This window comes from Apiospora marii, assembly GCF_038362585.1.
Source record: "Apiospora marii strain CBS 49790 chromosome Unknown utg000012l_segment0_segment0, whole genome shotgun sequence".
In the NCBI taxonomy this organism is placed as follows: domain Eukaryota; kingdom Fungi; phylum Ascomycota; class Sordariomycetes; order Amphisphaeriales; family Apiosporaceae; genus Apiospora; species Apiospora marii.
Window position 1 is genome coordinate 731,697 of NW_027117383.1, and position 19,670 is coordinate 751,366.

General features: G+C 54.0%; 8 protein-coding genes across 8 annotated transcripts; 4 read left to right on the forward strand and 4 right to left on the reverse strand.

Annotated features, from left to right (window-relative positions):
- Positions 1 to 526: 526 nt before the first annotated feature.
- Positions 527 to 2,806, forward strand: PG985_015036 (uncharacterized protein; the record flags this gene model as incomplete). The annotated part of the gene is made up of 3 exons (XM_066834802.1): positions 527 to 989; positions 1,044 to 1,733; positions 2,067 to 2,806. 3 exons carry the CDS (start codon positions 527 to 529, stop codon positions 2,804 to 2,806), a joined length of 1,893 nt encoding a protein of 630 aa, XP_066677412.1.
- A 615-nt stretch (positions 2,807 to 3,421) lies between these two features.
- On the reverse strand, positions 3,422 to 4,743 carry PG985_015037 (uncharacterized protein; the record flags this gene model as incomplete). The annotated part of the gene is made up of 5 exons (XM_066834803.1): positions 3,422 to 3,657; positions 3,732 to 3,921; positions 4,013 to 4,129; positions 4,456 to 4,615; positions 4,718 to 4,743. 5 exons carry the CDS (start codon positions 4,741 to 4,743, stop codon positions 3,422 to 3,424), a joined length of 729 nt encoding a protein of 242 aa, XP_066677413.1.
- An 847-nt stretch (positions 4,744 to 5,590) lies between these two features.
- PG985_015038 (NAD(P)-binding domain protein) lies at positions 5,591 to 6,949 on the reverse strand (the record flags this gene model as incomplete). The annotated part of the gene is made up of 5 exons (XM_066834804.1): positions 5,591 to 6,025; positions 6,082 to 6,569; positions 6,625 to 6,687; positions 6,743 to 6,756; positions 6,822 to 6,949. The coding sequence occupies 5 exons, from the start codon at positions 6,947 to 6,949 to the stop codon at positions 5,591 to 5,593; spliced, it is 1,128 nt and encodes a 375-aa protein (XP_066677414.1).
- A 540-nt stretch (positions 6,950 to 7,489) lies between these two features.
- Positions 7,490 to 8,703, forward strand: PG985_015039 (uncharacterized protein; the record flags this gene model as incomplete). Its single annotated transcript, XM_066834805.1, has 2 exons — positions 7,490 to 7,757; positions 7,829 to 8,703. 2 exons carry the CDS (start codon positions 7,490 to 7,492, stop codon positions 8,701 to 8,703), a joined length of 1,143 nt encoding a protein of 380 aa, XP_066677415.1.
- Positions 8,704 to 9,219: 516 nt separating this feature from the next.
- PG985_015040 (alpha/beta-hydrolase) lies at positions 9,220 to 10,233 on the reverse strand (the record flags this gene model as incomplete). Its single annotated transcript, XM_066834806.1, has 1 exon — positions 9,220 to 10,233. The coding sequence occupies one exon, from the start codon at positions 10,231 to 10,233 to the stop codon at positions 9,220 to 9,222; it is 1,014 nt and encodes a 337-aa protein (XP_066677416.1).
- A 987-nt stretch (positions 10,234 to 11,220) lies between these two features.
- On the forward strand, positions 11,221 to 13,413 carry PG985_015041 (SprT-like family-domain-containing protein; the record flags this gene model as incomplete). The annotated part of the gene is made up of 1 exon (XM_066834807.1): positions 11,221 to 13,413. One exon carries the CDS (start codon positions 11,221 to 11,223, stop codon positions 13,411 to 13,413), a length of 2,193 nt encoding a protein of 730 aa, XP_066677417.1.
- Positions 13,414 to 15,023: 1,610 nt separating this feature from the next.
- PG985_015042 (HIT-like protein) lies at positions 15,024 to 15,939 on the forward strand (the record flags this gene model as incomplete). Its single annotated transcript, XM_066834808.1, has 4 exons — positions 15,024 to 15,090; positions 15,364 to 15,446; positions 15,576 to 15,752; positions 15,832 to 15,939. Exons 1-4 carry the CDS (start codon positions 15,039 to 15,041, stop codon positions 15,937 to 15,939), a joined length of 420 nt encoding a protein of 139 aa, XP_066677418.1. The 5' UTR covers positions 15,024 to 15,038.
- Positions 15,940 to 16,862: 923 nt separating this feature from the next.
- PG985_015043 (uncharacterized protein) lies at positions 16,863 to 18,983 on the reverse strand (the record flags this gene model as incomplete). Its single annotated transcript, XM_066834809.1, has 6 exons — positions 16,863 to 17,042; positions 17,129 to 17,521; positions 17,580 to 17,771; positions 17,841 to 17,954; positions 18,027 to 18,682; positions 18,743 to 18,983. The coding sequence occupies 6 exons, from the start codon at positions 18,981 to 18,983 to the stop codon at positions 16,863 to 16,865; spliced, it is 1,776 nt and encodes a 591-aa protein (XP_066677419.1).
- Positions 18,984 to 19,670: the final 687 nt, after the last annotated feature.

Below are 19,670 nucleotides of genomic sequence, written 5' to 3' on the forward strand. Positions count from 1 at the left end.
TATCACCTTGAGGTGTTATAATAAACGTTGCTTTTCTGATACCCATGCTCCAGGCCCCCTCCCTTCCCTCCCGCACGCGACCGACAACTTTCGAATACTGGTGAAATGGTTCAATTGTCCTTGTACCGCTGACGGTTTGGCAACGCCGCTGAATATGGGTGATCGCTGAGTAGGAGAAGGCAAATGATGAACGTTGGAGAAATGAAGAGCCCCCCAAACCATCGTTGCGATGTCAGGATACAAGACTCTCACTCCAGCAAAGGTCATTGCAGAGTAACGATAACCTATCCTTGTCGTTACACAACCTAACTGTCAGCCACTGTAAGAATTCGGTACGTTCGGCCTGGTTCCAACATCTTCCCTACATAGAATTGTACTTACTTGCCTAGCCAATAGATAATCAGAGAACTAGGGTTCTCAGTGCCTTAAACAGGGCAGGTCTTGAACGTAAGGATTTAGGGAATAGTTGTGTTCACATTCTACCACTCGTTGTTTTATAACATCCGCGGCCTGCACTTTAGTCATTATGGAGGATGAACATCCCAACCACGCGGACCTAGATTACTTCACAGCATTCTCCTCACTTCGTACTCGTGATTATAGACCAATCCATCCGTCGCCATACCAGTTCACTATCCAAAAGCCGCATACTTGCAGGTACTGCAACCAGTTACAGTTGCATGTCGCTGAGGGGACGTTTGTAACATCGTTCCTCAAGTTGGGGAGCAATCTTGACGATGCTATAAGAGCTTCGCTTGACGGCTGCTACCTGTACGAATGGATTCTGGATCAGGCTGTGAATATCCCATCCTACAAATTGAAAGAAATCCTCAGCGAACAAAACCAATCTTTGATCCCCTTCGGCTTGGAAGCTCATCGTGAGAATGATGGCCATATCGACTGTGCTCTTTTTGTTGGACTCTGGGGGATGAGCACCCGCACCCTTCGCGGCCCAAACAATAACACTCTGGACGTCAGCTGTAGCGAAGGTGAGTTTCTCATCCTGATTGAAAACTATAAAGGCACTTACTGAGCGGTACTAGATGACCCTCTCGCAGTCGAAATAAGTTCTCGCCCTATGGAAACTGACGTGTTTTCGCTCAAGAGTATTGCATTTGCCCGTGAATGTCTACAAACATGCATGCAGTACCATGAGAAATGCCGAGCAGCATGGCTGAGAGCCGACAAGACACACCTTCAAGAAAAGTTCGAACATCCTTTGGGGGCTATGATACCGTCCGAGGTCATCGATCCCGCAGAGTTACCAACACGGCTGTTAGAGATAATTCGTTCTCAAGACGATACAATTGTGCGACTCCAAGAGCTGAGGACAATGAGTGAGAAGGAAAAAGCTTTAGCGGCGTCTTCTGGTTTTGCTATTCTGTCTTACTGCTGGGGAAAGACAGGCAATCCCATTCGACTCACGGCCGATACCCAGGGAGAACTGAAGAAGGGAATACCACTTTGCACTTTGCCCAAGACTATCCGACATGCCATTGAGCTCATCATTGATATGTCAGACCTACACTTCGTTTGGATCGACGCTTTGTGCATCTTACAAGATGACGACGAAGACAAAGGACGTGAGATCGCACATATGGGATCCTATTACGGAAGCAGTACGGTCACCATCAGCGCCGCCTCGGCAGCCGACACATCAGAAGGGTTAACTCGTGACCCGAACGCGTCAACATACTATGGGTCTGGCCCGATCCAAGTCGTTTGCACAGCTGGTTCGCAGAAAGGGCACGTCTTTCTAACTCCCAAAACTCCGGACCCGATATGCGAGGAACCAATCACGAAGCGCGCGTGGACGATGCAAGAATCGCTCCTGTCCCGCCGTATATTAATTTTTTCGAGCCAACTGTATTGGTGCTGTGTGTCGTCCTATGCAGAGTGTTGTGGTAGGTACTCAACGCTCAGTCGGACTCCGAATCGGAACATGGGCGTACCAGTATCGCTCGTCCCCGATATATATCCGGCTGCTTGTCAAAGAGATATTCCACCGAAGATTGCATGGGAGGTTGGGGTTTTTGATTTCACAAGGAGGAACCTATCCTTTTCAGGCGATCGGCTGCACGCAATATCTGCATTCGCATCCCACATACACGATGTTTTTCGGGCTTATGGCTTCGAAAGAGACCACAACATCATGTATGTGTCGGGCTTGTTCCTGGCAACAGATAAAGTATTCCTCTCTTTATCACAACTCCTATGGAAAGCAAGCCGCTTGCCTTTGAAACGCATCAACAGCAACCTTGCACCTTCCTGGTCGTGGGCAACAGTGAATGGCCAAGTAGAGTTCGCTCATCTACACCTTGACGGTGTCTTCACGAGCGATCAGAGTATGTTTTCGCTTATGGATGTTGATGTTGAACTGAAGAGGTCCAACGAGCCATATGGGAACGTCAATCAGGCACTGCTCCACTTCAGGGGTTTCGTTAGGTCGCTCAAGTCCCTGGCGGATATGTCCCAGAGTTTGAAGAGCACCATTGAGAGTTTTGATGCCGACCAAAGAGATGACACCATCATCATGTTGGGGGACACCGACTCAGACTCTGTAACTATCAGGGATGGCATCAACGGCCGAAACATCACACGGATTTTCATCCTTGGACTGGTGAACGAGGTTCTTGAACCCTCCAGTGACAGGCCCCCAAGCCCGGGCCTGGGGCTGGTGTTATGTCAACAGGACAGTGTGGCTCGTATCCCAATATTCCGAAGGCTGGGCCGTTACAAGTATATCCAAGCTGGCACCGCAGGCATTTTCTCAGATGTTGATTACATAGAAGGCAAGATTGGATAGCTTCCTGTGCACTCAATGAAGATATTCCATCAGCCTGCGACAATGGCTTGTTGGCGAAACAAGGCGATGGATTCAACTCCAGGTCTTCGGATGACGCTGGGAGCCTGGAGAAGCGTGTTCTTGTCATGGCTTTCGCGGGTGGAATGTGTATTGATCATGGAGGTAAAAGAACACATTTTCGCCATTTAGATGGAGAGCCTTGTTTGAAGGGTTAACTAGACCAGGCCGCACAGTCAGGTTGAAGGTGGTGGGCAAACTGAGCAATATTGCATTGCCGGCCCCAACTACGTCAAGCAGCCTAAGACGCCTCTCTGTACGGTCGCAAACGCATGAATTCATGTCGATCACATCACTCGCAGTCTATTTTCGTCCTGCAGATTGATAGCCATAAGGCTTTGATTCCGAGATGTATTTTAGAAGCGTGCCTTTACATGCTTCATGGTCTATCATACCAGCCCCCTTTTCCTGCGGGCTAGCCCCCTCTTCGTACGCATCGTATCGTCATTTCCAGATCCCTCTCTGACGTTCTATGAAGTAAGAAGCGAAACGGATAACGCCAAAAACAAATCAATCCAGGTTCGCAAGCGCGTGCAACTTCCTGTCTTTATGTCTGCATTACTCATTTGTACTCTCCTGGGCCTTTTTAAAGCCCCACTTACTGCCCTCGTAGTTGGCATAGCACAGGAACTCGTTCTGGAGCTCGTGGTGCTCCGGCTCGTACGTGCTGGTGCGCACGCCGAACGACTTGTAGAGCCGCAGGATCAGGTCCTGCATGCGCTCGCCCGTGCAGACGATGGCGCGGACTTCCTCCGGGTGGACCGACTTGGTGATGTGCCGGATCGTGAGAGCGGCTTTTGGTGGGCAGGTTGGTTAGTAAGAAAGGCCGATACGATACGTGATGAAGAAGGCGACGGCGACAACTTACTCTTAGTCTGGGTGTCGGCGTTCAGGAACGGCGGGTCCACGATGAAGCGGTCCACGCTCCCCTTGAGCTCGAGAGGCACCTTCAGGGGCTGGTTGAAGTCGTAGTAGATGAACTCCGGGAACACCTCGAACCGACGATCGTGTTCCAGGAGGTGAAGCTTGGGCTTCGGCAGCGTGTAATCGGCCGCGTTCTGTTGCGATGGTTAGCACTCTTGTGACCCCTTTTCCGGATGAGGGCATGTTCATGATCAAGCCTAAATCTGATAGGAGATGCCAACTTACCAAGATGTTCTTGATTGCGACGAATACGCTGGGTGCCGACACAATCGCAATGGTGGTCTCCTCGGTGGCTCCATCGAGCAATTGCTCTGCGAGAAGCGTCGCGCAATCATCCGAGTACTGGCCTTCTTGTCAGCTTCCCGAACTCATTCTTATGAAACGAACTTCTTCAGCCCCTGGTAGCTCTGAGGCAAAAACACCGTGGTGTCTGTCGGCCCATTGACACCACTGCTCTCCAGCGCATATCCCAAATCGACATCATCCCAACTCAGAGCCCCGTAAAACTCTGGAGACAGAGCTTGGCTGGATCCAAGTGCCCTCTATCAATCCAGCGAATGTGAACATGGAAACGCCCCTATGCGGGTTTCTTCCCCCTCACAAGTCCACCCTCCTTATCCATTCGCAGTCCCCAAAAGAACTGATGGAAACGGCTAATAAGCACTTACCCAAAACTGGCTCTCCTGCCAATCCTCCTTGAACATGTCCCGCATGCTCAAGATCTCGACGGCGTCGGCCTGCGTCTTGAGCTTCTCGAACTTCTCCACGTGCACGTCCCGCTCGTGATAGAAGTCCTTGAGCGCGTCCAATGCGCCGGCGGACAGTGTGCTGCAGGTGACAAGTCAGTCCGCCGATATAAAATCCCCAAAATATAATTTGAGAGGGCGAAAAATCATTTCGATTTGTGGTGTTCATGCGATCTTGACTTACATAGGCTCATCGTCAAAGTCCGCCATTTCTGCCGATCAATCGTGTCGCAAACACAAGTAAAAAAATGACCAAGTGAGCGTGTAAGTGAGAGTGAGTGTGCGTGGAAAGGCAAACAAACAGCACACCAAAAGTCAAGACGCACCACAGGCGACACGGTCAACTGGAATTCCAGGGAAATGAATGTCAAGTCAAAAGATCAAATTCATTGCGCCTCTTACTGCAACTCCTACCTACTTATTTTTATTCCCACTGCCTGCCTTACCATGCCTTGCCAGCTCACGCCCGCCCGCACGAGTAAGAAAATCCAACAAAGTGTCACGCTTGACTAAACAGTTCCAACTTTTCGGGAATCGCTTCGGACTGACCCAGTTTTCCTGGCTGACAATTTTTCGCTGGGCGCCAGCCAACCATGTTTTTAGTATCGAGATTTAGCACATGGATCGGCCAGCGGTCACACGCATAATCACCATGCTGGGGAAAAAAGCGGTAAGCCGGCCGGTTGGTGCTGGCTGTCAAGGCTTTCCCAAGGCGGTTCGTCGCGGCGTTCGTGGCTAACAGCGTAGTCAGTTTCACCGGGCCAGTAAGTGCATCCATCCCATCTCCCGAACTCCCGAGGCCGCTCCGTTGACACCCCCCTAGTAAGGACAACCCGGCCACCGCGCCGCAAGGTCGAAATGTCGTAATATCGAACAACTGAGAAAAAACAAAAAGTCCATAAACCGTTGCTGAACATGGTTTATTCACTCTAACTATTGCGGGATCCAGGTTAACAAAAAAATAACAAAAAGGACATGTTTTGATCTAGTTCAGGTAGTAGTTATTTTATATGTACAGGCAGGTCTCTTTCTTCTACCACCAGGAGCAAGACTATCTCTACAGCTCGTCCGTGACGTGGATATACTTCCTGTCTTCTCGCTTCTCCTTCTCTGTTGCCGGCGGCAGATCGTAGAAAGACGAGCTTCGGAATCCCTGCAGGTAGTGGTATGTGAAGTTGCTGATGTCGCTGGGCTCGATGTTCAGGTCCTTGAAGGTCTTGGCGTGCTCGTCAACCGTCTGGTCAATGAACTCTCGGTCGATATCCTCGGCGGAGAGCATGGGCCACCAGAGAACCTTGTTGAGGATGGCCGCAACTGGCTTCAGGACAGCCTTGGGCACGTTGACGTGTGTTCGCTTCTTGAAGATTTCGCGGTCCACCATCTCGGCAATCTCGGCGGTAGAGTACTCCTGAGGACCAAACAGCTCGTACGTCTGGCCGGCGGTGCTGTCGTCGTACAGCATATGCTCCAAAGCCTTGCCAACATCAATTGACTATTTCATTTCCCAGTTAGCATTGTCATGTCTCAGGGTTTATGGGTCCCACATACGTGTACGGGCCTGAAGCGCTCTTGCATGTTGTTGGAGGTGAATTGGACAGAAGGGTTGGCGAGCTTGATCAGGAGGTTGTCCTCGAAGCCGAAGACGGGCGCGGGTCGGACGATCGTCGTCTCGGGGAAGATACTGCGGGCAACCTGCTCTCCGAGACCCTTGGTGCGGAAGAACTCCGAAGGCGAGTTGGGATCGGCGTTGTAGGAGGAGACGTGGACGTAGCGGTCGACATCGTACTTGGCGATGGCCTCGCAGATGCGCTCGGTTCCCTCGACGTGGATGTCCTCCAGGCTGAAGTTCTTGGTGGGGTAGTTACGGCCGATAAGGTTGTAGACGATATCGGAGTGCCTGACACTGGCCTCGATCGAGTCGGTGTTGCGCAGGTCGTATTCGAGGAAGTGCACACGTCCTAGATCACCAGTAACCTTGAGATGGCGCTTGGCCATCTCCTCGCGGTAGGGGATCACGACCTGGCATCCTTGGCGTGCTGTGCGTCCCATATTAGCCACACGGACTTCCAGATCGATCGCGGGTGTCCATACCTAGCCGATTGACGATATATCGACCCAATTGACCGGTTGCGCCGAAGACTGTCGCGGTGTGTCCTAGAAATCATACGTCAGAGCGGGTTGTATCCAGTCGAGCTCGAGCGATACGCACCACCAAGAGAGTGTCTATACAGCACAAAGTTAGCAGTGTTCCCATTGGAAATTCAAGTATATCAGAGTCCTGAGCGTACCGTCCACCCTGAGTGCGCAGGATCGGCTTGCCGGTGCGAGTGATGGCAACGTCGGAAATGGCTCTTCGCTGGGCGACGTTGAAGACGACCCGCTGAGTTGACCGCGCGGCGGTCGCAAAAGAGGCCATTCTTGCGGCTGTCAGTGGAAGCAAGAACGAAAAATGGCCTCTCCAATTCCCAATTGAATTGGTTGTGAAGTGTTCGGAGCGTGGCTGGCGATTCTTGCTGAGAGTCCAGTCGTCGATTGGGATTGGAGCTCAACGTTCAATTGATTCAAGCTGCCCCAAGCTGCTTCGCTCTCCCGCCTTGCCGGCCCGCCAATCACCGTCCACCTTAAAGTCATTGTGTAGAGCCTCTTCAAGCCACGCTACTTGTGCATCCTCGCAGTGGCTCAAGCTTGTACCTTCCATCCTTAAGCTTCACTTGTGGCTTACGCACCAACCCCACACTGCTGAGGCCCCAATGATCTAAGGCTACCAACCAGCCGCGTTGCTGCTGCTGGCCTGCCCGGACATCATCATAGTTGTGGTGGTTTGAAGCTGCTACTCCGACCCAACTTTCCGCATTCAAACAGCGAGCCCGCATCAGAACGCCCTATTTATCTTCCCGTTCTCGCCAAAAACACACATCATTCCTCGAACAAGCTTCCACCGCAGCCCGCACACACCATGAACGACGACACCATCGCCGAGTTCCTGGCCGAGCAGCGGAACGTAGCTCCCGAGGAGCTCCAGGGCCTCATCATCCAGTTCGAGGACTGCTGGGAGCGGAAATTATGGCATCAACTCACCGATGCTCTGATTGAGTTCTTCAACCACCCGGGCAGCGCAAAGCAGCGCCTGCAGTTCTACAAGGTGTTCATTCTGAAGTTTGCGGATAAGATCAACCAGCTCAAGCTTGTCGACTTGGGTCTTAAGGCGGCTACACAATGTCGAGGTATGCATGCATGCTCCACCATACGTCAGCCGGGATGGTTATTGTGTACTAATATGACTTACTCGCAATAGACACGCAAGAGCGGCTATCTTTCCTCCAAGACCTCGCCGAGAAGGTCGACTCAGAAGACTCCCAGGACGCCCACGTTTACGCCACCGTTGCCGGCGCCCTCACCAAGCTCAACCTGGAAGACAACGAGGGTGCGCGGAAAGACCTTGATAAGGCCGAGAAGATTCTGGAGCACTTCGACAGTGTAGAGACCAAGGTGCACGCCGCCTTCTACCGCACAAACGCCACATACTATCAGGCTGAGGAAGACTTCGCCAGCTACTACCGCAATGCCCTGCTGTATCTGGCCTGCATCGACCTCAGCACCCTGTCCGATAAGGAGCGCAAGGCCCGCGCCTACGACCTGGGTATCGCCGCCCTGATCTCGGACTCCATCTACAACTTCGGCGAGCTGTTACAACACCCCATCCTGGGCGCCCTCACCGGCGACCTCTCGTGGTTGCACGACCTGCTCCTCGCCTTCAATCGGGGCGACCTGGCGGCCTACGAGAAGCTCTCGAACCACGTCAAGTCCAACGACATGCTGTCCGACCACCAGGTGGAGATCCGGCAAAAGATATACCTGGCGGCACTGACCGAGGCCGTCTTCCGCCGGCCGCCCCACCAGCGCGCCATGAGCTTCGAGGCCATCGAGGCCGACACCAAGGTGAAGCACAACGAGATCGAGCATCTGGTCATGAAGGCGCTCAGCTTGGGCCTGGTCAAGGGCACCATCGACGAGGTGGACGAGCTGGTCAACTTCACCTGGGTGCAGCCGCGCGTGCTGGACATGAGCCAGATCGCCAGCATGAGCCAGCGGCTGGGCGAGTGGGGCGAGAACGTGAACAAGCTGGGCAACTGGATCGAGGCTACCGGTCAGGACATCTGGGCACCTTGATTGGAACCTATTACTCTGAATTGAATCGGTCTATTCCCAGAAGATGGTGATGAGCTAAAGTCCAGGCGGGGTGGGAAAAGGAGTCTGGGCGACATGCCTTTCTGTAAGATAGATACCTTAGACGGCATGTCTCATGAGGTGACCAGGCCACGAGATATGAAAGCAAAAAATTAACCATGATCCTTCTGCTTCTGGTGTTCTACTGGATTGAAATTGTAACTAACCTACAGGATCGAGGATGCGGCCAACAGAGCTCTTAGTCGTGTGGCTGGTGTTCCTAGATATGCATCGTGTTCGTTTTGAGTGTTTTACTGTGATGGCAGCATTCCAGTAGTGTAATACAACAACAAGAAATACGGGAGATTGCAAGAAAGCGTCATATTACCACTTCTACTTGTAACTAATAATAAGTCGTAATGTATCGCCGCCTACGCCCTGGTCGTCTCAGTACATATATACGCTGGCTAGGCACATGCATTCACCTACGGACATCGAATCAGCAGCTCACTAATCCTTTCACGCCCGTCCATCACATAACACCTTCACCATCGCAATCACCTCATCCGCCACAAACCGCGGGTTGTTCTTCTGGATAAAGTGTCCGCAGCCCGGCGCGATGACCACCTTCCGGCTGCCCGCAGCCGCGCCCCCGATGGCCAGGAGCCCCTCGTTGTACCTCTCCCACGCCGGCTGCACGTACCGCTCCGTCAAGCCCCGGGGCGAGACCTTGAGGGACTCCTCGGCGAAGGTCTCGGGGTCGTGTCCCACGACTTGGAGCAGGAGCGGCGGCTTCCCCTCTTCGTTGCTGCTGTCGCCGATAAGAATAGGGCCGTCGCTCAGGGGAAGGAGTGCGGGCAGCGTGCTGCGGTCCAGGTTCTCCCCGTTGGGCGCCGAGGGGTGGAACATGGCCTGCGCGAACCGCCGCGCGGCCCGGAGTTGGTCCGGGGTCGTGTCCGGGGGGAGGTCCCGCTGCGGGTCGAAGCTGGGTGTGTCCGGGTCCGGGAAGAGGGAGACGAAGTCGTTGTTGGCCATGTTGGAGTCGAGGACCAGCAGGGCGGCGACGGAGCCCGGGTGGCGCTCCGCGTAGAGGCGCGAGAGGGGGACGCCAATGCTGTGGGCTACGAGGAAGAGGCGGGTGGAGTTGTTTTCGGGTAGGTGGAAAGACTTGACGCCGTCGAGGAAGGCGGAGAGGTCGGAGACGGCGTCTAGCAGGTCGTGGGGCGCGGGTTTGGCGCCGTGCGGGGGCTGGGAGAGGCCTTGGCCGTAGCGGTCGTAGGTCACGGCGTGGATCCCTGGATATCTGGTGCCGGCCGAGGACGAGGCGGCAGCAAGGTCGGCTTGGAGCAGCCGCAACGTGGGCTGCCAGGAGGCCTGAGGGAGGCCGAGGCCGTTGATAAAGACGATGAGGATAGTGTTGGACTGTGGCTCATCAGATGAGTTCAAGGTCGTGATGGTGTACTTGATTGGGCAGTCCGGCTTGGTGGACAGGTTCATGGACCTCAGGCCAGGGACCTCTGGTGCTACGTCCATCATGAGGTTTCAACAACGATATACAAGTTCAGCGCCCTTTCGGAGTAGGTTTGTACATAGTCATAAGTAGATGGCAGCCTGGTGGTGATCACCCTCAGTGTTGGAGCACTGCGACACTGCCGTCAACTTCATATGTCCAGCTGGTCATCAAGTTCGCTGACGTGAGCTACGATCGATACCTTGGTGGCATCTATGAGGGGTTGACCCAAGTATGTTGTGCATGATGATGACCAAGAAGGTGCTGGGTAAGCTTGGATTCTGGCGCGGGGCATCTGTACCAAAAGCTGTGTCATCGGGGATATGACCCCCCAAATCTGACGCTCGAGCACTTCTAGATCTGAATGATTGAATGGTAAAACTATTGCTCTGAAATTGAGATTTCTATTTCTATTCATATCACATAAGTTACTTCACTGGGTGACCTGATTTTCGGCATCCTACCAAGCCAGCATGCTAGCCAAAGCCAGCAAGGAAGAGCTTGGGGAGGCTTCCAGGCAACAGGCCTCTCCTGGCATACACCTTCAGTAGGAGCGTACCCCGCCATCATCAGCTATAGAGATCAATCGTATAGGTGCCACGGCAAGTTGCCACGTAGAATCTCGGTTAGCAGCACAACCGGTCGATTCGGTGCCCACAGATGCAACGAGTCCATAGGCTGTGAGGTGAACAGGTAGTCGGGTTGCAACAGTGGGCAGCTCGGGTTCCCAGCCGAACGGTCCGCCAAGTCCCCGCCGACCCGCTGTCCCCGTTGCACTACCGGTTGCTGCGCCAACCTAGGGCCCAAAACTTGCCCTGACCGACTCCCAACGACCTTTTCGAGAAGGTAGGTACTTTAACCCCTTCAATCAATCTACTTACACCAGGTTTGCATACCTAAATTAATATTGGTCCTCCGTTAAGACACCACACACACATATTCACCTACACACACACCTGAGTTTGTATAGAGGCATCCATCTCATACAGACATCACATCACATCGCCAAAATGTCGAGGACAACATCACTTGAATTCAGCAGCGACGACGAGAGTTTTCCTTCATTGGATTTCTTGGCGTCCAAACGCAGCCCCTCCAAAACCGTGTCGCCAGCCAAAAAGGCGAGCACCTCTAACTCTGCGGACAAGGAGAATGCGCCAATGCAGCCGCCGCGGACGTTGAAGTCCAGAAGGCACGTCGACATGGATCCGTCGACTCCGGGCTCCATGTTGAAGCCCACGCCTCTGCGCCGGAGGAAGCTGGGCAACTCGCAGGCCGTCGACGAGTCCCTGTTCCAGAAGTGGGGCGAGATTGAGCCACTCCGGAAGGAGAAGAAGGAGCGGCTGGCCTCGAACCCGCGGAGCCTGCGCCTCAAGCCCAGCAACTTGGCCTTGAGCTCGCACGAGGCGACGGAGGTCTCGTTGGACGTGACGAACCTGGACCTGACCAAACTGGATCTTTCCATGTCGGAGAGCGATGATACCATCGTCCGGAGGAAACGGTCGCCGCGCAAAGTCAGCGGCAACAAGACCCCAGCGCGGAAGCGACCTGTCACTGTCTTTGACGAGAGCTCAGAGGAGGAGGAGGAGGAGGAGGAGGAGGAGGAGCAAGACGAAGAGAGTTCTTCTAGCAGCTCAGAAGAGGAGTCGTCGATTGAGGCATCGAAGGTCTCCAGAGACGAAAAGGCTGCCAGTGACGGCGAGGAATCGGATTTCGTGACGGCCCTGTCTCTTGACACAGACTGTACTGAGTCATCGTCATCAGAGTTTGAGGTCGAAATCAAGCCTGCAGCAAAGCCATCACCAGCCAAAAAGCAAACCCTGAACAAAACGAAGAAGAAAGCTATATCTTCTCGCAGCTCCCCAGACGAGAGCGCATCGGATTCAGAAAGTGCACCCCACACACCACCACGCAAGACAAGTCGTCGCGCCGATGACAAGAAGCCCTCCGCCGACGACCTGGACGATGCATTCAAGAAGCTCAAGATCTTCTCGGAAGAGAACGGCGACGACGAAGAAGAGACGAAGAAGAAGAAACTCCAGCTTGACCCAGTTACCCCCCGGAAGGTCCTGCTACCCTCGCCGACGAAAGGTAAAGCCATTCCCACGTCACCCTGGAAGCCCGAGCACAGCGAATTCTGGGACCCCGAGGTGCAGAACAAGTGGATCGACGATCACTCACCCCACAAGCAGCCCAGCCCGCGCAAGCTGGCCCTGGACGGCGGCGACGTCAACACCAAGGCCGCGCTCAAGCTGAAGTACGGCACCAGCCCGGAGAAGAAGAACGCCAAGAAGGCCTTCGACGCCGCCAAGGAGGCGGTCGCCGAGCGCTTCCTGGCCGAGCTCGACGAAAAGGTGACGGACGGCCAGCTGGCCAAGCTGACGGCCGCGACGGGCGGCATCGCCATCAAGTGGTCGACGACGCTGCAGTCGACGGCGGGGCGCGCGCACTGGAAGTGCAAGGAAACGACGACGATGACGGAGCAGCCCGACGGCAGCATGGCATCGGGCGGCAAGCAGAGGCTGCACACGGCGCACATTGAGCTGGCGACCAAGGTGCTACTGAACGAGGCGGACCTGCTCAACACGGTGGCGCACGAGTTTTGCCACCTGGCGACGTTCATCCTCGACGGCAAGCCCAAGGCGGCGCACGGGGCCGAGTTCAAGCGCTGGGGCGCCCGGTGCTCGCGCGCGTTCGGCGGGCGCGGCATCGTCGTGACGACCAAGCACAACTACGAGATCGAGTACAAGTACATCTGGCGCTGCGTCGAGTGCCTGACCGAGGTGCAGCGGCACTCCAAGAGCGTCGACCCGGCCAAGCACCGCTGCGGGCGCTGTAAGGGGGTGCTGCAGCAGGTGAAGCCGGTGCCGCGGGGCAGTGGTGGTGGCGCCGCCGCGGCCAAGGGCAAGACCGGAGGGGGAGAGTCGTCCGTGTTGGGAGGAGGAGAGAAGAAGGAGAAGAAGGTCTCGGCGTACCAGGAGTTTACGGGGCGGCAGATGAAGGCGCTCAAGGCGGAGAATAAGGGGATGACGTTTAAGGAGATGATGGCGATTGTGTCGAGTCGGTGGAAGGCGCATCAGGCGGCGTTGAAGGAGGCGGCGGCGGCTGGTGCGGGGACGGGGGCTGCTTCGCCGGCCGAGGAGGAGGCGAAAAAGGTTACGCAGATTACGGAGACGATGCAGGAGATGTCTGTTGTGGATTAGCCCGGCATGAGGTCCCGTCCCCGATGAGGATGAGTCTGGAGTTTGTACATTAGATTCTGGTCTGGTTTGGTTCGCGCGTTTGCCTAACCGGGGATTTCCCAGTTTTCCCCTGGCTACGTTCCGGAATTGGGCGTTTGTTAGGCGATTGTTGGTGGCATTTTCAGGAGCATTGAGGAGGGTTTGGCATGGCATGGCTTGGGGAGTAGGAACTGTTTGTTGCTGCTGCTTGTATACGCTGATACCCCTGTACAATACACGATGAACGTCTAGACTGCATTATGGAAACATGACAAGTTGACAATGCTTCTTCGGCGCTGGACTATCGTGCGACAAGGTTTGGTTTTGGGAATGCGTCAACGTAAGAACCTCGCTTGTATCTGCTTCTTGCTAGCTTGCCGGTAAGGGGTCGGAAATGCTCTCCGCATTGACTGCACAATGGCCCTGCATACAAGCCAACAAGTTCTGACAAATGGGTCAAAACAGCTATATTGACTTCCAACTGATTGCGTATACGAGCATCGACGGCTATCGACTGGTTCTTGGTGACCATGGTGCATTCAGCCTGCAGCTTGACACCCAAATAACACCAAGTTGCGTTGCTAGCACACTCTGGCAGATGGTACACCAACACCGACCACAACACCACCAAATCCTGTTTTGCGTCCTTAGTAAATACGCTGTTTCCGGAGTAAAACACAGTATCAGTGTCTCATGCGTCTCTCCCTGTTTGTCCATCTGCGTGATGCACTTTGGTCCATGTGTTCCGTGAAGACAAACGGACACTTTAATATATAACTTATAAAAAGACCCCTCTATACAATAACTAGATGAAATGTAGTACAGAACACTAGTTATCATTCTGTGAGCTTCATACATTCACCATAGATAGGCTCTTATATAATTCGCCTCTCTCGCCCACGTTGCTCATTTCCTTACAGCTGAGTTGAACTCGTAAATCTACCCCATTTGGCTGAATCCCTTAGCACGCGCCCTCTTTTCTTCACCGTTGAGGCCAGAGCCAGCGCTCCCAGTCTCGTATGTGCCTTCCAACGCTTCCGCAGCCTCCGTGGTGTAGGTTGGTGACATCCCTCACTGCCTCCCATTCACTGACACAGTTTCTAGCATAACTCCATCGTGAAGGTATTGATGTTCCTAGTCTTGCATACATGCTCAATGGCAGACCTTCTGAGATAACCGAACCCCTGTAAAAGCGAGGTGGTCCAAGCTCCCCGAAGCTCCGAGAGCTCTCCCCAGTGCCCCTCATCATCGTCGCTGCCCTGCAGCGTACCTACCCCTCCACAGCTTGCTGCTGCTTGCCCAGTTACATATATACTTCGCTCGCTGCTTCGTGACATCTTATTCGCCCCATATTCACCCCGAGCTAATTCCATGTCCTTCCTGAGGCCTTCTTCGAAATTCCGTTCCATTCTGAGAAGTGCTACTGCTATTCTCGCTCCTCTAGGAAACCCAGCAACTCATTGCAAGACAAGGTACGTGTGTGCAAGCTATGAGAGAGGCGGGCAATAGGCTCTCGTACATCCTAACGTTGAGACTAATGCATGGTCAACAGAACAGTCTCGAAATTCCCACCTTGCGTTCGTGGATTCTCGTCATCAGTCAACAAAATGGCCGCCACTCACAGCGACTCCAACTGCATCTTCTGCAAGATCATCAAGGGTACGTGACTTTTCCCATCTTTCGGGAGCTAATGCGGGACGATCCATGAGATCGGCTGGTCCCCCGGCGTGGGCGGCAGCCGTTAGAACGGGGAGAGTCATCAAGGTCCTCATTGCCATGCGCACCCATGCAATTTGGCCGGATTGGATATATATGCCAGAGATGTCTCTCCTCGCTTGTTTCTCTTGAGTCGTGTATGGGTTGGAAAGCGGGCCCTCATGAGTGTTGTGTGTATCTGGACATGAGTTGACTCACATTATTGGCCTTCAACAGGAGACATCCCCTCGTTTAAGCTGTTCGACAGCGACAAGACCTATGCCTTCCTCGACATCGGCCCCCTGAGCAAGGGACACTGTGTAAGTCTAACTCCCCCAACCTGGTCATCATCCTTCACCTACGGGACGCTCTTTGGCCCTCCATCCCAGACCGCACATGCGCGGACCCTTTTGGATCAACCATCTGACTCCTGAAACCCCCAACCACAGCTCGTCATCCCCAAGTACCACGGCAAGACCCTCCAGGACATCCCCGACGAGCACCTCGGCGAGATCCTCGTCGTCGTCAAGAAGCTGGCCACCGCCACGGGCTCGACCGACTACAACGTGCTGCAGAACAACGGCCGCATTGCGCACCAGGTCGTCGACCACGTCCACTTCCACATGGTAAGTCCCATCCCTTCCCTATCACTCTGTCAGACGGGCAGCGGTGTAGAAGCTAGAAGACTAACACGAACTGCCAAAGATCCCCAAGCCCAACGAAGAGGAGGGTCTGGGTGTCGGCTGGCCCACCAAGTCTGCCGACATGGAGGAGCTGAAGAAGTATCACGAGGAGCTCAAGTCGAAGATGTAAAGGGGTCAGCTGTCATCAGGATTCTCAACAAAGACGAAGCGGTTACCACTTCCCTGCATGTAACATCATTTACATAGTTCAATCGACATGAAAACATGTATGACGATTCTGGTCCGTCTTTGACAGCAGTTCCTTTGATATCACATATGATTGATTGGGTCTTAAAAGGTTGTTGAGCTGGGTTCAGCAATTTCTACCACAAGTATCATAACCGTAACGCATTTCCAACCCCTTTCCTTAAAAACGTAAAGGCACCGGTATGGATCAAATTACATAGTTTACACTGGCTTGAAATTATGCAAGCCGGTTGGTACAGCAACACAGCGCCACCACCTAAATTCGTCTTCGTCTCATCACTGCCCGGCCTCCCATCTCTCCCTCCATACCAGCCTGCGCCCTTCGTCCTCCCTCCCGGCCCCCCTCCCACGAATTCCTGAATCCCGAAACAAAACGAGAAAATAATAAAGCAAAATCCCGTAATCATCCTCCTCTATGCAGAATCCTCCTTCCTTCTTTCCTCTGTGTTGCGTCTGGGGGGTATCAAAGCCGTGATGTGATGGTAGTATGTAGTAATGAAAGTACAGAATCCGTAAATGCCCGCCAGAAAATGATGAGCCCAGCCGTCGTCGTCGTCGCCATCGCATCGAGATGATACGTGATCATCACCATGCGAAAGAAACGAGGAGGGTGGTGATAGATGTATGAATAGGGGAGAGGGTATATAACAAGAACGCCCGAAAGAGAAATAAAAGAAAATCAAGTGCCACCAAAAGGAGAGCGACACCTTTCGCAATGCCCATCCAGTCATGCATGCATGCAATACAAACGCATTCTAGTCGTTTCGTGTATGCTTCGTTCGTCTCTTCTTTCAAGATCGTTGTATTTTTTTCTTCTTTTTTTCTTTCTCGTCTTCTCTTGCCGTGTTAAACTTGTGCGATCCACGCACTCTTCGACGGGCCCTTCTCCCGACGGACGGCCCAGCCCTTGAGCGCCAGCATCACAATCACCCACGCCATAAGCATGCCGACGCACCCCATCGTCACGGTGTACACGAACATTTCGTCGAGGTCGTAGTGGACCATGCCCGCGACGGTATCGCTGCTCTGTTATGGGGGGAGATGTGTTAGCTATGTGTACGAAACATGATTCTCAACGGGTTGCCAGCTGTCGTCTGAGGGGGGATACGTACACTTGCGCAGAAAATGACACCACCAGCAATCAAGCCAAACGACGTCAATAGCTCGGTCGGCGGACGGGAAGGCATGACGGATGTCGGGGGCTTGAGGTACAGCAGCACGTAGGTGAAGCCGCGCGCGAACGCCGCCGCCGTCAGCAGGTTGCCCCACTGCTTGTGCACCATGCTCGAGAGCATCGACTGCTGCGTGTGCGAGCTCATCATGATGCCGGTCAACATGATGACCAGGGCCGGGATCGGGTTGATCGAGAACTCGTACTGCTTAGGGGCTCGCAAGGCGTCACGGTCCTCGTCGGTGTGCGTGTGATCCGGATGCGCCTCGGCGGCCTCGGACACGGTCATGTTCAGCAGCTCACGGATGCGAGTGGACTCGACAAGCATAGCCAACTACACCGGAGAGTTAGTATGTAGTTTCATCAACGGATGCCAGAAGCTTGAAACTTACCAAGCCTCCGCCAATGAACAACACGGTGATGGAAACATGCTCCAGATCCTGGGCGCTGAACGCCTGACCAGCGTTTCCAAGATGCTCCAAGAAGATGTTGGTCGAACCGTAGAAGAAGATGAGACCTCCCTCGACGAATTCCGCGGATGGCCTCCATTTCGGGGTGCTCTGTTTGGGTCGCACATTCCATGCCTGGGGGAAGTCAGGGGTTAGTTGGTTGCACGATCTCATTGGACGGAGTGTCTCCGACATGCGACTTACCCAACCGAGCTCTCCGAAGCTGCCGGCCCATCTACCCAAGTAGAAAAGACCCAACCAGAAGAAAACGCCCCCCTTGATCCAATGGGCTAAGCCGCCGAAGATTTCGTGTCCCTCCTGTACACCCCTTATTAGTCATGATGCAATGGTGATGCAAATTGCGACGCAATACACGTTGCGATAACTTACAAAGAAACGCGCCCACGTAACAATGCCAGTAGTCAATGCGATATACCCAAGAATCAGACTGGTCCTGTCGATGATGTTGTAACCCAACAATAGGAACTTCCAGGCGCGAGACGAGATCTTGCCGGCAATCTTGGCCACCAACGAGTTGGTCGGGGGAGTAGGAGCCTTCATCTCAACCTCCTTGAATTCGAGGTCCTCGTCATCGTAATCCATGCGCGGGTGGTCGCTCGTCTCGGCAGGCGACTCCTGTCCAGACGAGAGCGAGTCGCTGCGCAGTGATTCGGTGCCGGGCTCCGTGCCTTGTCCGCTATCGTTCGAGTAGCTGTACTTGTGGTGGTGGTATAGCGTGCCGTTTCCGCGCAGGTGTTCCTCCATGTTTCGGGTCGACACCGGGATGAAGGCCTGTCGCTCTTCTTTATTGTTCTGCTCCTCGCGGCTCATGACTCCGGCCACTCGTCCGATCAGGCTGATGAGCACCTGAGCGCACATCATCCATGTTGCGATCCAGCCGATCTTGTGGTGCGCATTGTTGGGGTACAGGTCGGGCGTGCTGGCGTTGTAGCTGATGCCGAGTACGACGCCGAGCGCATTCGTTACGAGGAAGACGAACTGGGTGAGAAGTGTGTATCGTGACCGCGCGATCGAGAACATGACAGCTGGTGGCGCGTGTTAGTCATATTTAATATATCGCAGGGGTTTGCGAAGTGGCTGCTCACCTATCGGCAACACAAATACCCAGCCGAGGACCATGAGGACGATGTGCGCATACATGACGCCCCGGTGTTCAGGGTGCGAGAAGTACGTCGGGGGGTAGGAGTCCAGCTTCTGATCTTCCTGAGGCGCGGCCATTCCCTCGCCCTCATCGTCGCCATGCGCCAGCACAGCGGGAAGAGCGCCTAGTATGGCGGCAGTCGCAAGCAGCGACAGCGCCGTTGATGCTGTCGTCGACCTTGCCATGGTAGAGTGTGGGGAGTTCGCTACGCCCGGGCGTCGGGGACGGTGTTCAGGTGGCGGTCGAGGTGTGTATAACGAATATTGTTGGAGAGCCTGCAGATTAGGAATGGAGTATATCACCACGCGACTGGTATGATTGCCGACTTAGTCACCACCAGGGTCATCCAAGCTTCCAGAAGATTCAAGGTACAGCTGCCGACGAGGACAGGCAGGGAAAAGACAAGAAACGCCAATGAAGTTTACGACGACTTGGACGAGGGGACCAGGCCTTCTTCTACTAGGAAGCGGCTTCCTCGGAATTACTTTTTAAAGTCTTGGGATCAACACCAAGAGCACACGCCAATACGCCTAGAAGCCAAGCACCGGAAAGGGAGGGTGGTGACAAGGTTTTTATGGGGGAGAGGGCGACAGGAAGTACAGTGTATGCATGTACTTTCAGGGTGGGCGTGTCATATTACAAATGCCCACTCTCCGAAAGGTACCAGTATTATGGGAGTTTGGGGAAGCGCCAGCGAGGTCGGTTGTCGGTGGGGTGTGAGAATGGACGGGCACGATGTTTTCGATCTCGGCGCAGAAGTCAGACCACCGACCAGCTCGGCCTTTCGCAAAAGGGCGATTCGTTTTCCTCGCCCGTTCGATCATGACCGATATGATGGATTTGTATGGGGAATATGACTGTTATGATTGGCA